General features: G+C 35.3%; 1 protein-coding gene across 1 annotated transcript in view; it reads left to right on the forward strand.

The window, feature by feature from the left end:
- The window catches only part of LOC134213335 (neural-cadherin-like), a 1,323,925-nt gene that overhangs the window by 526,177 nt on the left and 779,787 nt on the right, over positions 1 to 17,961 (forward strand). The window contains exon 4 of the mRNA XM_062692319.1: positions 2,328 to 3,338. Within this exon, the coding sequence (XP_062548303.1) occupies positions 3,305 to 3,338 (34 nt within the window). The 5' untranslated portion in view covers positions 2,328 to 3,304. The remainder of the gene's footprint in view (positions 1 to 2,327; positions 3,339 to 17,961) is intronic.

Genomic DNA, 17,961 nt, shown 5'->3' on the forward strand with positions numbered 1-17,961 from the left:
TTCTCAAAACACAATATTCTAAAACATTGTCAAAAACCCGAACAAAAAAAAAATTGTAGAAAATTATTTTTTTTGCTCGGGTATCGCAGTAAAACATAATAGTGATTTCACGCTCTAGATTTTGTCGGACAGCTTTTTGAACACATTCTATGAAAAAATCATGGATCTAAATCTGTATTAAATGCCACAATGAGGTTTTGACCGTCTTTTTTCTGAGTTGTTCCAATGTGATGGTCGTGACAGATGAGAATCGCTTTTCCAGATCTTTGCTGATCTGACTAATATTCAAGCGTTTGCCTTTGGGTTTTATTTTTGTTAAGGATTCATGCCCTCTGTATTTCATAGACTTAAATTGGACATATGTGATTAAATAATCACTAAGAGCATGTTTCATTTTTAACGAGAGCAAATAGATCTTTCGTTGCGAATATTGTCCACATGTACAGACATGTACACCAATTGTCTTGGAACTCATGGATGATCTGGAATGGAACAATACACAGTCCAATTTAATACAAAATGTTCCAAAAATATTAAACTAAAACCGGCAAACTGTCGCCATGAAAATTTTCCGATCACAATTCGATTTTATCTTATTTTATTTTGTAAGTTTTTGAATGGTACAGAGGATTCCTCGAGGTGGTCAATGCATGCTATTATCAATTTGCTGTTTATGTACTCGCATGGCAGATGTGCAAAACGCGATGATATAAAGATGAATCCTACCAGATGAAAAAATAAATAATAAATAAAATAATTCGTCTGAAGACTTTGAAACTGCTCAAAACCCCAACGATAGGACGATATAAGAGCATGCTTTAGCATAATCAAGCCTATCTTCATTTTTAAGCGAAATAGGATTTTTATCAGAATTTGAATCCGAATAGCGAAATATCTCACTTTTAATTTTCGTATACACTCACGACAAGAAACGCATCGTTAGTGGCATTTATCACAAACTGATATATAAATGACCAAACTCGGGGCATATTCTCCACAATAAGTGGATGATGTATTTAATATTGTTTCATGCAGCAGCACGAACATGTCCGCAATGTCATAATTGAAAACTCAGCGTTTTCTATATAGTCTAAGTAGTTTATTACTAAATTAATGTTTGTCGTGAATCAGTTATTTGACTTCAAAATTAATAAAAGAAAAGTGTATAAATAATAAATAAATCAATTCAATAAAAATTATGCGAAAAAAAATCATTTCACTTGTTAGATTTTTTTGAAACTTGAAAATAATTAAAAACACTATATCGGCTTGAGCCACCTTTAAATTTCATCCAAATCAGCTGAAAATTTATTTGAAGGCTTATTACAGTCTGAGAACTGTGATTCTGGGCTTACCGGTTTAATTTTTATTGATACTTTTTGAAAACATGGAAAAAAGGCAAACGAAATGTAATTCTCTCGACTCTTCAACTTGTTCATTGACAGACGAGACATACCACCGCTTAATTTAATTCATACCGTGAAACTCAGCAAAACGTGGACTGAAAACAAATCGGCTTTTATAGCCTTAACTGTGGTTACTGGGCCCATAACTTAATAGCATAGCAAATAAAACTAAACTGGTCCGTTAGAGGAGCAAACGAAATTTATTTTATGATTAATATACTAACTAAGTCAATGCGTGCTATGCTAATAATTCATATGAAGCTCCACGGGAAGCTCTTATCGATTTCAATGGGAAATTCTACTACACTTCTGAACATTGGAACAATACTATAATTACCGTTTTTCAGGTTTGCCATAGATTTTCTTTTTAATTTTCCTAACCAAAATCTGCTGAAAACGGATGATAGTTTTGAACATCCAGAAGAAATGGTTCTAAATTGCTAAGAAACATTATTAAATACGCTCTTCCATGAAGTTCTGGTCACGAATATCTCAAATCTTTCATTATACGATCAATTTCATTTACATTCTTATCCAATTGCAAAACGTTGCTCCTTTGGGAACGTCTATAAACAACCTAATGCTTAAAGAGGACAGCGACATACAAATTGTTTAGATTCTTTACACAAAAAGTGTAACATACGAGAGGTAGAGGGGGATAAAAATAGTCCATTTTTGCATTACGAAATTAATGTAATTCCCTTTAAAAAAACCTGAGTTTGCCTTAAAAACAAACTTTTTTTTTGTCTTGTAAATTAGAAAAATTGTTAGTTTTTTACAATGCTTCTAAAGCTAAAGCTTCAAGGAAACTACGTGATACGACCTACAGACTTTTTCCCACCTAGAATCAAATTCCTTTGTGAATCGGATTAAACACAGTTGAACTAACTTGGTTTCACTTTTTGCTTATCTCTTCAACAGAACTAAATTATCCAACAATAAAGCCACCAAGTGAACCCCTCAACCAAAAGTACCGGTAGCATCTCGGATTGCTTTCACAAACAAAAAAAAAGAAGCGCAAGTGAAAAAGTGTGATCAAAGGCCGCATCCGTTGACTAACGACTATGGCGTCGACAGAGCTTACCTGCTGTTTACTTTCTTTGCTGAGTTTCCCAAACACCGAATGCCGCTCTACTTGCCAGTAGACGTACTCCAGCCATCCTCACCACTTATATTGCCTCTATTGCCTCCTAGTAACGCATCAGTGCGGTGGCAATAAATCGATCCACTTTGAAGACGACGAGAAGAAGTGCCCAAAAAAAAAACTCGACGAACTTCAACAAACGTGAAATTTAAAAGCGCAAATATAAAAAAATACAGTCGTGAGATTGTAACCTGAAGTTCGATCCGCGTGATGAGAAGAAAAAGTCCAACTTTCAAGAACCATCGCAGAAGAGAAAACGTGTAAAATAAGAAATAAAAGCAAACAAGTTTTCGAACAATCGACGGAAGGAAGAAACACAAATATCAGAAAAAGCAATAAACGTAAAATTTCCGCAAAACCAAACGATTTTCCTTTCGGAAAACTGTAAAACCCAACGCAAACAAGAAACTGTGAAAGAGCACTTGGCAGCCGACGACCGGCGGCTGCAGAACGGTTGCACCGAGAAGAAATGAATTACAGAAGAAGGTGCACAATATCTTCCCGCCAGTACAAGTGAGGGAGTCTATCTTCGGACTTCGAAATAAGTCATTTTCCAGTTCCATTGACTGAGTGTGAGCAAGTAATCTGGAAGAAAAACGAAAAAAAAAATTACACAGAATCCAGGCGCGCGTTCGTTATCATTGTGTGTGTGTCTGTATGTGTTGAGGTGCCCCAAAATCCCACCAAACTGGCGAAACCGCACGATTGTCGTCACTTTTATGCTGCTGCCACGGTTCAACACTAGTCGAGACCAATGAATGTGGTTCTACTGTTGCAGATTATAATCGGTAAGTGGTTGTACAGTTTTCTAGTAGAGTGATGTAAGCTGGGTGTATCTGATTATTGGCGAGGGATTTGAATAAATTAATTTATTTCAATCGGATAATGCAGAGGGAAAGGTTGAATAACGTTATTTGGTCACCTGCCTTATTACCTTTGAAGGAATGTACTAAAATGTTCCGGGATTAATGCGTAAACTTTTTTCCTGAAAAATAATTTCTTATCATATTTTAAAATCGGTATACACATTAAACTATGAACATTTAATAGATGTGAACAATTTGTTGATAATGCATTCTTGAGTATCAAAAATAGTGGTTCTATTTTGAAATCAATAAGCCCACTTAACATTTCTCGCTTAACTTTTCAAAAAGACCTAAGTAACATTTTTTTCATGAATTAATTTGAGTACTGCAATCAAAAGCTTTCATGTGTTCCTGTTGATTGCGCTATTCAAATTAATTCATGAAAAAAATGTTACTTAGGTCCTTTTGAAAAGTTAAGCGAGATGTGTTAACGTTAATCAACGATTAATGCCGTTGACGTTAACTTTCTAAAGATTCAACGTCAACAGCGTTGGGTTGAATTTACTATGAATAAGCGTCAACGTAAACAAAAAATGCTGGAGCAACATCAACGCCAGCGATGATCACATCGTTGATTTTTGCCCAGGAGTGATACATTTTCAGAGGCATTGTCATGGCCAACGGGTTTGTCAACAGGTGAAAACTTCACGAGCTACGCACAAAGTAAATTAAACTTTTTCTAAATTTGTAGATAGGTATATCACTACCAAGAGAGTGTTTGAAGCATAAAAATTAAGCTGCTGGTGATCATCATGGACAGACAAAGTACGTGGTGGCAGGCAGAGATAGAGGAAGACCTAGTGGTGTTGGTTCTGAGGTAGTGCTTGATGGAATGGTAGTTGTTGAAGAATTTGTTTACCTTGGAACGCTTGTGACATGTGACAATGGCGTTTCCCGTGAAGTGTGAAGATAGAGGTGTGCACCGCCGCCGCCGACATTTTTGCATTGGCGCGCCGCCGTTTGAAATTTGTCACGCCACTGATTCAAATTTCACGCCGATTCAAATTTGAAGAAGTACGCAGAATTTCCAGTGTAAATTCCGGAGATTCAGTGAAATTTCCGTAGGATTTTCTTTGGATTTCTTACAAGAAATCTTTTGTATTATCCATAAAAAAAACCTTGGGAAATTCCATTAGCCGAAATCGACAGGTCTTCTGGCCGAATCTGAATCTGTTATCAGGTCGACAATGGTTTGTCCGAAAATGTAGTTTGGCCGAAAGCGAGATGAAGCCGTGAGGAACATTCGGCTGAACTGGTAATTTGTCCGAAAATTTTGTTTGCCAAAACAGATCATTTGACTGAAAATGTCGTTAGGCCGAAAAGTCGTTTGACCATAGATCAAGGATGTTATCGATCATTTAGTAACCTGCCCTCGATCATTTAGTAGTTTTTCAATAGCTCATTCCAGAGGCAAAATTTTGAAATATGTTGTATGGTGGACTTCTAGTGCAAAGGTTTATCTTCAACTCTGCCAAACAGTTCGTTGTTTGAATTTCACTAATAACGGAGCTAAAGCGCTAGTAGCAGTAACTTAGACTAAATGATTGCATATTTTGTTATCATTTAGTATAAGTATAGCAACTAGCACCGTAACTCCTTTGGCAGTGGAATTCGAACATCGACATGTTCAGGAGAGTTGTAGAAAAACCTTCGCACTAAAAGTCCACCATACAACACATTTTGAAATTATGCCTCTGGAATGAGTTATTGACAAACTACTAAATGATCGAATGCAGATTACTAAATGATCGATAACATCCTTGCAGATTACTTACTTACTTGATACTTGATGGGCTACAGCTTTTCGATGAACCTACGCCGAAAAGAGTATCCTTCTCCACTGGACTCGATCCTGGGCCAATCGCTTCCAGTCGCCCTGAACATTGCCCAGCAAACACAATATCGTATATCATAGCGAATAAGTATTCAAAGTGGAGGCCATATACGTGCATTTTGTACGCAGTCAAATGGAGGAATGCGCCTATATCGCCTCCACCTTGTACACTTATTCGCTAGCATATGCGATTTTGTGTTGGCTGGGTGAGCGCCCTCAGGTCCTCTTCAACTACAAAAAGCCATCGTGTACGCTTTTTCATTTTCTGCGAAAAGTGTCGTTCGGCTGAATTGATCATTTGGCCAAAAAGTCGTTCAGCCGATTAGGTCATGTGGCAGAAAATGCCGTTTGGCCGAAAGGGTTGTTTTGCAGAAAGGACATTTTTGGGTCAAATGATTCTTTCTGCCAAATGGCCTATTCCTACCAAACGGCATTTTCGGTCAAATGATCTATTCGGTCTTACGAGTTCGACCGAATGTCTCTTTCGGCTGTTTGTTGCCTTTGGTCAAACTACATTTCTGGACAAACCATTTCCGACCTGATAATAGTTTCGGTTATGCGTTCAATTCGGTTTAAAAGGACTTGGTTAGATGTTTTTTGGCTCAAAGGCCAGTATCGACTTAAAAAGTAGAGAGGTTACGAAACTTTGTTCAATTTGACAAAAAAAAACATCTCGCAGTGAATGTCATTTGGCCAAACTGGTGGACATTTTTGACCATATTATCCGTTCAGAAATTGTCATTTGGCCGTAAGACCCGTTGAGCCAAACGACAGCTTTCGGCCAAATGCCCCATTCTGTAAACCATCACTTCGGCCAAACGGCATTCTCGAGCTGATGACTTATTCGGTGGAAAATGACTTTTTCTGCCAAATTACAGCAAATATAATTTCTTAAGAATTTCTTATGGACAATACACATTGTCATTTGGCCGTAAGACCCGTTGAGCCAAACGACAGCTTTCGGCCAAATGCCCCATTCTGTCAAACGATCACTTCGGCCAAACGGCATTCTCGAGCTGATGACTTATTCGGTGGAAAATGACTTTTTCTGCCAAATTACAGCCAATATAATTTCTTAAGAATTTCTTATGGACAATACACTAGTCGATAGATAACTGCAATATGATTACGTTTCAGCTAGCGATTACTGTTCGATAACTGTAACGCATTCTAGACGTCAAACGGTTGTCAGTCGATGCAAAAGAAGTGTCAGATGCAAAAGAAGTGTGGTCGAATTGCAGTTAAATTACTTGCAGCTGTCGAACGTCTACTGTTACGAAAATTTCATTTAGAAATCCAAAGAAATTCCTTTAAAAAAACGAGAAAGTTTCCGTTGAAATTTAAAGATTTTTTTTTATTTAAATGTACAGTTTTATAAATCTTCCGCGGAAATTCTAAAGAACTTTCCGTTGAAATTTCGGAAAACTTTTCGTGAAAATTCCAGAGAATTCCGTGGATATTCTGAAGAATTTTATGTTTTCACGTTGGCCATGCCAAACCAGCCGTCCTTATTATTATAAATTGAGCAAGCCTACATTAAAACACCCATTCAATTATGAATAATTTTCTAAGCAAATTCCGAAAAATACTCAACAGGAACTTTCCGTGGTTATTCCGAACAATTTTCTGAAGAAATTTGGAACAATTTCTCGTGAAAACGCTTAAGAATTTCTCGTGTAAATTCCAACAAATCTCCTGTTAAAATTCCGAACATTTTTTTTTTGGGAATTCCATAGAGCTTCTGTTGGTAATTCCAAATAACTTTCGAAACTTTCTCGTAGAAAATCCGAAAATAATTTCCGAATGAATATTTTGGAAATACTAAAAGATTTTTTTAGAGAAGTTCATCAGATTTTTCAGGCGAAACTCAAACGATATTTCCGTTAATGTCTTGAAAATATCCCGAAAAAAGCAAGGAAAATCTTAAAGAAATGTAATAAAAAAAATCACCGCACCGATTCACGCCGCCGCCGGCTAAAATGGCTTTCGGTGTGACGCCGAATAATATTGCTAATATTGTCAATCTAAGTTTTGATTAAACCGTAAATGCACGTCTTAAAATTTTTACGATGGCTTTTTGGAGTTTCCGAGAGTTGTTCGTAATTTTTTCACCCGAATCCCGGAACTGCAATTTTTTGTCACAGTTAAATACAAAAATGCAACACACACATTAGCTTTTCAATTCTCCTTTATACTATGTTCGCACTACAACCTGAATAACATGTTATTCAAATTATCGACAAAAGAAATTATCGACAAGATAGCCGAATAACATGTTACAATTGCAACAAGCAGCACAAGCTTAATGGAACTGGTTACAGCAACCTAATTGAGACTAAATCGGGTCACCATAAGTCACTGTGATCTATGTACAATATGTGTGCTGCTCGAGAAGGCCCTAGTGCGATCATAGTTTTAGGCAGAATGTATACCAAAAAGTAAAACCAAGTCATTTTGACGTGCTTGCTTCCCACGAACATGCAGTTTATTGAAAATCTGCAATGACTCTTGTTAAGCACATAAAGTAAAAAATTATGTAAGGGAGAACGGTCCAAAATGCACCCCTTAAGCTTTTTCGATGTTTTCGCCCATATAAACAAAAATACCCAACAATTTCAACGTATAGGTGCAAAATTTACAAACCCAGCTACATTTCACAATGATCTCCTATTCAAAACAATAAGGTTTTCATGACTTTCTAACGCATTTAAAAAATGTTTTGAAAATAGGCCTGGGGCAAAACGCCCGAAAGGTGGTCTAAAATGACTCAATTGCATGTAAAATGATGGTGAACGCATGGTTGTTTGTTCTTACTTAATGGATTGAGCTACAATCTTACGAATGTGGTGGAAGAATAGCAAATCGGTAAATTTGAGTGAATATGAAGGAATTTTGCTGAATTTTTCCAATGGAGCTCAATGATGGATAACTAATTATGAATTGTAATGGTAATATTCGTTCATAAATGTACTACAACAGATTATATGAGTGATTTTATGAGTGAGGCCATTTTGCCCCAGGGGTGCATTTTGGACCATTCTCCCCTACTACTGAAAACTTATGAGAGATTGTTTAATATTCCATTTACCATTATTTCAAAGGTTTCCGGTCTCTGCATGGTTTACTTTTTCTCGTCAGAATCGCTGAAAACAGTTTTAAGGCTAGTCTGAACTTCTAAAGTACTGGCAGATAGATAGGATAAGGAATGGTCAAGACATAATTCTGCTTTTGAAATGCCTTGAGCAGGAACTGGCAAGTAGAGCAAATTTTGTGGCGCTAATAACGCCTGGTATGTGAAGGAAATGGAGCTGTCATTTTTTTCTTGGGAAAAATATTTCTTTCCATTATTTCGCAAGGAAAAGTGACATTTCTTTCTTATTTGAGCAGCTGTCAAATTTACTTTAGTAATTGAAGCAGCATACAAGGTTTTAGTTAATAAAGTCTCTTGGAAGTTTAAAAGCATTCCTATAACACAGGGCTGCTCAACGTACGGCCCGCGGGCCGGATGCGGCCTTCGGCTCCATTTTTTTGTGGCCCGCGGCATGTAAGAAAAATAAAATTATAATCGGCCCGGCAGCTTTTCTATCTGGCTCCAGAAGTTTTTTTTTATTATTAATTATTGAGCGATTCCAAGCAACAGCATCAAAATTTAAGAAAATTTTTAATTCATGATTTTCTATTGAGTTGAAACTTTGCACAGTTTTTCAATTTCATCTAAATCGTCATTTTTCGATATCAAATCTTCATATTGAGTCACGACTAACTTTTCAAAAGGGTGTATGTGAAAATGGTTCAAAAATATTTAAAAGGCTGCACAGCAAAAACGGAATGTTCGATTGTTATGATTTTTTCAGCAAAGTTAGACAACTAAATGGTGATTCTTAAGAAAATGTGCACAGTAAAAAAAAATTTTTTTTTGCCTTTAAAAATATCATTTTGTCACAAAAATTCAAATATCTCAAAACCCTATCTTTTTTCGAACGTAATTTTTTAGGGAAAACGGTCCATTATATTAGCTATCTACCATAAAAATTTGGTGATGGTAAACTAATAAACAAAAAGTTATGACATTTCAAACATTTCACAATTTTCACATATAGTAAACAAAAAAAATTTCCGTGTATTTTTTTTTCAAGAATCGCAGTTTGATGCTGATTTTATTGTTAAGGGCCTTGCGTGAGTTAAACAAGTTGTTTGTATGATATTCCATATTTATGTATTCATCGATATTATGTATATTATATGTATAAATAAATAAAATGAATTAATATTATCCTAAGTATTAAATTAAATGTGGCAGTTACACAATGTTGTTATAGAAACTCTAAGAGTTTTGGGTTTGAATTTTGGTATGGGTTATGATATCATGAAAACAGTTTATTAATACTTATTATTTATTTATTTTTATTCAAATTTTTTAAAATATCGAACACTTTTGAATTATTATCAGCACAGTTTGAGTATAGTTTTGCTTTAATTTTATTTTCCGACAATGGAATGAAACAGTGAAATTTTTGGGTTCCTTGGATCGTTTTCGCGTTATTAAATTGCTCGCTGAGCTCTGAAGCCTTTATTTCGTACTCTTCAGTAGTAGTAAAACAAAATGATAATTTGGTTAAATCTTTTCTTTTCTACGATTTGCCCAATCAAAAGTTCTTTCGCAGTTTTAATTGGATGCTCACGTTCTTTGGCTAAACTTGCTCTTGTGGCCATGCGCTTTATTGTTCCTCCAATAGCATCACAAGGACCTGTGCCATGTGATGTAGCAAAAATGCCATTCTGCATCAATTCCGTACATTGATTTAAATTGACATAGGCTCGAAAAATTCTTACGATTTTTGTACTGCGACGCTGCTCCATCAGACATGAAATATATCTTTTTGACTTCTTTATGCTTATCAACGCGTAAAAGTTAATCATTTTTCAATGAACAAGTTTACGGATACTGAATCGTGTCTTAAATCTTCGGAAATTATAATAAAACTTAAGTGTTCAATTTGCGTACTTCCATTAAAATAAATAACGAATGGATGAATTGTAGCTTGTTGTACGTTCCAGTGATGGGACTGCACTTCATCTTGCAATACAAAGCTGTAATTTTCAGAAAAATCACAAATGACTAAAAATTCACCATTTTGTAATGTATTTTTCGTATTTTTAAAAAGCTGGATTGTTCTGTTTTAATGAAATCGTGAGGATTAAACTTTCTAATTTCAAGCAAAATATGACACAAACTCATCTACAGGTTTTACAATAGTTTCTATGTCACACCTATCCGTGGTCACCCATTGCTCAAATGATAACTGATCAATATATTTTTCTTCAAACTCAGCGAATAAAGTATTTTCCAATGATGAAGAATCTGGACAATCCGAACAAGATCGTAGATAGCAATTTGATGTTGTATTTTCACACAAAAGACTACCAGTTAACATTTTAATATCCTTTCCCGACTAGAAGGTCATATCAAAATTATATCATCCTATGTTATTATGTTATACTAAATTTTTATAACAAAATGTGTTAGAAACATGATGCAGGATGTTGTTAAAATATCTAAATTTCTATCAAAAACTGCACGACTAGAAACAAAAAACTATCAAATTTTGTTACAATTTTATCATAAAAATAACATATTTTGTTAGAAATTTATAACAGAATCAGATACAAAATATATTGTTTCTGTGCAGTTGGAATTTTTACAGGTCGTGATAGGGCTACAGATTGCGATCAACAATCATAATTTTTTGTTTTTGTCTGAACAAGAATATTTTTCGAGAACATGAAATTACCAACATTACAAATAAGGCAACCTTCTCAAATTATATCAGCGTTGTGATATCTATGGCTGGGAGACTTTGCTACATCTATTTTAATTGCCTACTGTTGGGCAATTCGGTGTTAAACATTTTTCAAATCATATTATGATATAATCCTGTTACAACATTTAAAAGATAATGGCTACTGAGAACTAAATCGTATCAAAATAAGTTATAAATATCACAATATGTTAAAATTGTGTTAAATTTTTGTTATGCTCTTCTGGTCGGGTTGTTAAATTGATTCTTTTCAAACTATGTAAAATAAGATTAATATTCTCATGGGTTGTGCACACACACACATTATGTGTTCCTGAATTGGAAAGAAGCTTACATTGCCTTGGCCGAAGGCTTGCAAATGAGGAAAAACCTATTTTAATATTATCGTGAATTTCCTTGAAGCGTGTGTACGCTTCTTTCAAAGTCGTCATCATTAATCGTTTTTGGATTGCTTGACGCTTTCCATCTTTTTTTACTGATACATAATCTTTTGACCAGGCATAGCTCGACTTACTTCATCATCTTCAAAATATTGAACTACTATTTCTTTTGTCTCATCTGTTAATGCAGTACTAGACCTAGTATTTTTGGTTGAAAGACAGTTATTCTTCAATTGTTTTGCCTCTTTTACTGTATTTCTATTGGTTTTGAACTCATCAATGGCATCCTGAATAGACCACGAACTTGGCAGCATCGACAAAATCAATAATTTTTCTTTCCTTGTCGTGGCTGCATTCGAGAACCTTTCCTTCATATTTATAATTACCTCATCGTAGTCTGTATTTTCCACATCATCAGGTCCTAATTTGAAGAGGTTTCTTCGTACAGCTTCGTTTATTTCACGGTATTTTTCTCCGGGTAATAAACGTAGTCCATCTTACTCCATTTAATCGGAGTCACTTTTATCCCAGCTATGCCCTCGTTAAAGCGTTCGATGTTGACCTTTTGGATACACTCATCTTCCGATTGATTTGTTGAAACAGATTTCGCTGATGGTACGGTGGCAAGGCTCTCAGCACTTAATACTTCTGGTAATTCCTCAGTTGCTGTCGTTTTCGAACTTCCTGCGCTCTGCTCAACCGATGATATACAGATTGCTCTTTTGTCAACGTTTAGACGGCAGGACGTGCAAATGCGTAAATTTGTATTCAATGTGGACATTGGAGCATAACCAGTCGCTTTCAGTTTATCTATGGTGCTTTCGGTGAGATTTCGTAACTCTTTTGAACACTTTTTCCATCAAACGGCCTACAACAGTTGAGAAAGCGGCTACTCATGTTGTTCGTAATATTTCAATAAACAAAATCACTTTTAAGTTTTTACTGACTAGTTTGGTGTCATTTGCTTGACTGAAGAAAAAAATAAGTTTAAGATCTTTAACAACCTTAGTAGTAGTAATTTTTTGCTTTTTCGTGAGCATTGTCATGGTATGTACCTATCATGCATTTGTTGTTGTTGAAGATACCCGTTTCCTCCCGATCATAAAGTCTATTCTCTAAGAGGTATATTTTTTGCAGGTAAACTATAGACGTACACGTGTATATAAATCTTTGATTTTGCAGCTTTTGTCTTAAAAATAACATTTCTGATATGTTTCTATCAACGTTATTATCAACAGGTTTCAACACTATTAAAAGAATTTTTCGCCAGTCACGTGCAATGAAAATTATGACACTATCAATACTTTTGATCACAACACTGGATCGTGTCTAAGTTTCTTATAGATGCTATGAATAATTAAATCAAAATATCATGAGAACAGCTTGTTTAAATCACGTCCCTTAACAATAAAATCTGCATCAAACTGCAATGCTCGAAATAACTTACACAGAAAAAAATTTTTTTTTTACTAAATGTGAAAATTGTGAAATGTTTGAAATGTCATAACTTTTTTGTTTATTAGTTTACCATCACCAAATTTTTATGGTACATAGCTAATATAATGGACCGTTTTCCCTAAAAAAAAGATAGGGTTTTGAGATATTTAAATTTTTGTGACAAAAATGATATTTTTAAAGGCAAAAAAAATTTTTTTTTACTGTGCACATTTTCTTAAGAATCACCATTTAGTTGTCTAACTTTGCTGAAAAAATCATAACAATCGAACATTCCGTTTTTGCTGTGCAGCTTTTTAAATATTTTTGAACCATTTTCACATACACCCTTTTGAAAAGTTAGTCGTGACTCAATATGAAGATTTGATATCGAAAAATGACGATTTAGATGAAATTGAAAAACTGTGCAGAGTTTCAAATATTTTCGAAATGGTCGCTCAGGATCGACTGACATGCCCCCGTGGAATGCCTCTATTCAATATGTAAGTTTTAAATCAAAGCTCGCACTGTAAAACCATTAATTTGAATAGAAACGAAAAATAATATTTTACATAATTTGAAATGATTGCATAAGCGACCCCAAGATACAAAACCCAAATGGTTAATGATGGAATATCGCGTTTTCAATAATGATTCGTCAAAGTAGTTTATCTTTACGTTGAGGCCGGTTCACATTGGAACAACTCAGAAAAAAGACAGTCAAAACCTCATTGTGGCGTTTAATACTGATTTAGATCCATTATTTTTTCATAGAATGTGTTCAAAATGCTGACCAACAAAATCTAGAGCGTGAAATCCACTATTATGTTTAAATGCGATACCCGAGCAAAAAAAAATTTTTTTCAACAATTTTTTTTGTTCGGGTTTTTGACAATGTTTTAGAATATTGTGTTTTGAGAAATTTTGCTAAAGATACTGTATGTTTTCTTCCTAATTTTAAAGGATGAATCGTTGTTTTTCGATACTGCTGTCCAAAACTCATATAAAATTCTATTTTCAGTATTTTTAAAATAAATGTACAACATATCAACACGTTTTATATCACAAAATAAAAAATGGCACTAATATACGATCGTTTTCAGATAATATGGTCTTTCTGATTGGAATTTCAGTCAAATAGAACGGTTTGGTTGAAAAAAATAGGTTAATTTCTTGATTAAATATCAACTTTATAGGCACATTTTGACAGCTAGATTTCCGTGATTCTAAAACCTGATTTTATATAGAAGAAGCCAGTGGCTAAAGCTCAGTTGGGTCTGATGAGGCTTACTGATTTCTGTTCCAATATTTATAGTGTAGTTTTCGACTAATATTTCTCTTTCTCAACATATACTTATTTTATCGGCCTTATTGTGGATCTATTTATTATTTCTATATGTAGGGTGAGCGTACCCTTTGCTTATAATTCAGTGCCTAATTTAGTCAACTTTTGAAAAACGTTGTTTTCAAACAAAATCGGTTGGTTTTAGAAGTAAATTTGGCTAAATAATAAGTGTATCTTTATGAGAGTTAAAACATCGCCAAAGCTTCTAAAATATTTTTAATAAATGATCGAATGTGGAGATATGGCAAAAATCGGTACTGTACCCGTATAATACCTTATTGGCTACGATACTTGCACCTTACCGTTAATCGATAATGCGGTAATAACTGCTTAATAATCAATTAAAGGCAAATTAAATTGAAACAAGAAAATCAGTATACTTATATTTTACTTACTTATCATGTTTGAGCGCATATCTCTATCTTCCATATCTTAAGGGAAGGAGAATGCTCTTTGTGAGCGGGAGCTATAGCATTTTTTAGTACAAACTGGATACAGGTGAAACAAAACCTATTTTTTTTTTGGAAGATAACACTTCAAAAAATTGCAACAAAAATCAATGAGCCTCATCAGACCCAACTGAGCTTTAGCCACTGGCTTCTTCTATATAAAATTAGCTTTCTGAATAACGTAAATCTAGCTGCCAAAATGTGCCAATAAGGGTGATATTTTTTCATGAAATTGGCCTATTTTTCCGATAAATGTGTTCCATTTGATAGAAATGTCAATAAAAAAGGCCATATTATCTTCAGATTAGCGTATGTCAGTGCTATTCAATGTTTTATGATACAAAACGGGTCAAAACGTTGTATATTTAGTTTCGAAATATTGAAAATCGATTTTTATATTAGTTTGAGACTGCAATATCGAAAAAAACAACGATTCAACACTTAAAATTAGGAAAAAAAACATACAGTATCTTCATTAAAATTTCTCAAAACACAATATTTTAAAACATTGTTAAAAACCAAAACAAACAAAAAATTTAGAAAAAAAAATTTTTTGCTCAGGTATCGGATTTCACACTCTAGATTTTGTCGGGCAGCTTTTTGAACACATTCTATGAACAAATCATGGATCCAAATCTGTATTAAACGCCACAATGAGGTTTTGACCGTCTTTTTTCTAAGTTGTTCCAATGTGCGGTTTGATTAACTTATTCGGAAATTTTTGTTATATTGATGGAATTAAATCTGAATCCAAGCATTCTCTGAAATATGATATTTGAAAGGGCCCAGGTAGGAACTAAAGTTGATAGAATTTCAAAGGTTTAAATTTAAATCTCCATTTATTGATTCAAATTATAGATTATAGAGGCTACAAACTCTTTTCACTCAAGCTAATACGAAGTCAGAAAATGCAGTACGGGCCTGTTTGGCTGTTAGTAAGATTTTGGCAAAACGGATGAAACCTTTCCAGGACGGAGGACTTGTGCATTCCTTACTGTTGTTGACATCGTGTCCTAAGGGAACAGCCTCCTTCAGTAACATTAGTTTGCGCGAAAGACGGTGAAGAGTAAAAGTTCTCGCAGAAGAGTTGAAAGCTACTTTACGTAAAAAAATCCGCCAGCTTCATATTCTCGCAAACGATGAAAATACTGACGTGAAAACGTTGCAAAGGTGGCTTTCTTCATGGTCATTTTCGAATGACAGAGAAATTGGCAGCTTTATTCCCAATGCAGGAACAACTAACAAGGAAAACCTGATGGTTGTTAAAACCTGTGTAAAAGAACTTTTTGTCATTCTAAAACATAAGTGACCTTACGATTGATGTAGCACCAGCACCAGCTTTCAAATCGACATTCTTCATGCCTGCCGTATCCTAACGGAACTATCATTTCTATACTTTCGCCTCCAATTCTATCATGAACATGTACGTCTAAGTTTGGAAGATGATATTAGCATTTCCATATCATTGTAAATCGTTTAACTTCACGGAGAAGTAATACACTCAAATCATTAATTAGTGTAAAAAAGATTGTTTGAACGCAATTAAATCGTGTTTAGTTTTTCTAGAAAATGCAAAAAACAATAATTAAAAAGTTATGTGCAAAATATTGTCTGGCCCGCTAGCAAGTGTGAATTCTTAAAATTGGCCCGTGGCTTGAAAAGGTTGGGCAGGCCTGCTATAACAGTTTCTATATCTACAGCATAACGGTAGTTTGTACTACTGATATTGTCAAACGATCAATAAAGTTTGTGTTCTAGAAATCAAGACCAGGGACATTTAAAAAATATAACTTTTCTTCATCTGGAAGTTGGTGGGATTTTCTGAAAACCAGTAAAAACTAATATTCCCAATAGGATTAGGACTTTACAACTATGAGATGAACCAGTCAAGTACGCGCTCTGATTTTCGCGAATCACGGAATTTACTTTTGGATGGATATATCTACCCCAGATTCTCTATTGCTTTTCGCTTCTTCAGGAATTCCAAGCAAATTCTTGCAGGCATTTACTCGGAGTTTCTTTCCGGAATTCCTCCGGATGTTTCTTCATGTATTCCTTCGGAAATTTCTTCAGGAATCTATTCAGAAGTTCCTCTTCTTCCTGAAGTTACGTTCGGAGCTCGGGAGTTCGTTAGGAAAGTTCCGAAGTTCCTTAAAAATTTCCTTCGGAAGTTCCTTCAGAAAATCTTTGGAACATTCCTTCAGGAATTCCTTTGAAAATTTCTTCAGGAATTCCTCCCAAAAATACTTCAAAACTTCTTCCGGAAGTTCCTTCAGTAAATCATTTGGAAATTCATTCACGAAATCCTACTCAAATTCATTTAGGAATTCCTCCAGAAGTACCGTCAGGAATTCCTCCGGAAGTTCCTCCAGAATTTCCTCCAGGTATTCCTCCGGTGGTTCCTCTAGGAATTCCTCCGGAAGTTCCTCCAAGAATTCCTCCGAAAGTTTCTCCATAAATTCCTCCGGAAGTTCCTCCAGGAAATCTTCCGGAAGTTCCTCCAGAGATTCCTCCAGGAATTCCTCTAGAACTTCCTTCAGGAATTTCTCCTGAAGTTCCTCCAGGAATTCCTCCGGAAGTTTATCTAGGAATCCCACCAGCTGTTCCTCCAGGTATTTCTCCGGAAGTTCCTCCAGAAATTCCTACGGAAGTTCCTCCAGAAATTCCTACGGAAGTTCCTCCAGAAATTCCTCCGGAAGCTCATCCAGAAATCCATCCGGAAGTTCCACCATAAATTCCTCTAGAACTTCCTCCAAAAATTTCTCAGGAAGTTCCTCCAGGAATTCCTCCGGAAGTTCCTCCAGAAATTCCTCCGCAAGTTCCTCCAGAAATTCCTCCGCAAGTTCCTCCAGATTTTTTTCCGCAAGTTCTTCCAGAAATTTCTCCGGTAGTTCCTCCAGGAATTCTTTCGGAAGTTCTCCCAGGAATTCATCCGGAAGGTCTTCCAGGAATTGCTACAGCTATTTCCTCCAAGAATTCCTCCGGTGGTTCCTCCACAAATTCATTCCGAAAGTTCCTCTAGAAGTTTCCCCAGGAATACCTCCAGAAGTCTCTCAAAAAATTCCTTCGGAAGTCCCTCCCGAAATTTCTCAGGAAGTCCCTCCAGAAATACCTCCGGAGAAATCCGTGGAGGAGCTTTCGGAGCAATTCCTGGAAGAGCTTCCGAAAGAACATCCGGGAAAATTATTGGTGGAACATCCAAAGGAATTCCTGATGGAATTTCGGGAAAAATTTGCGGAGGAATTTCTGAAAGAGCTTCCGGAGAAATTTCTGGAGGGACTTCC

Source organism: Armigeres subalbatus, chromosome 2 (assembly GCF_024139115.2).
Source record: "Armigeres subalbatus isolate Guangzhou_Male chromosome 2, GZ_Asu_2, whole genome shotgun sequence".
NCBI classification, from domain to species: domain Eukaryota; kingdom Metazoa; phylum Arthropoda; class Insecta; order Diptera; family Culicidae; genus Armigeres; species Armigeres subalbatus.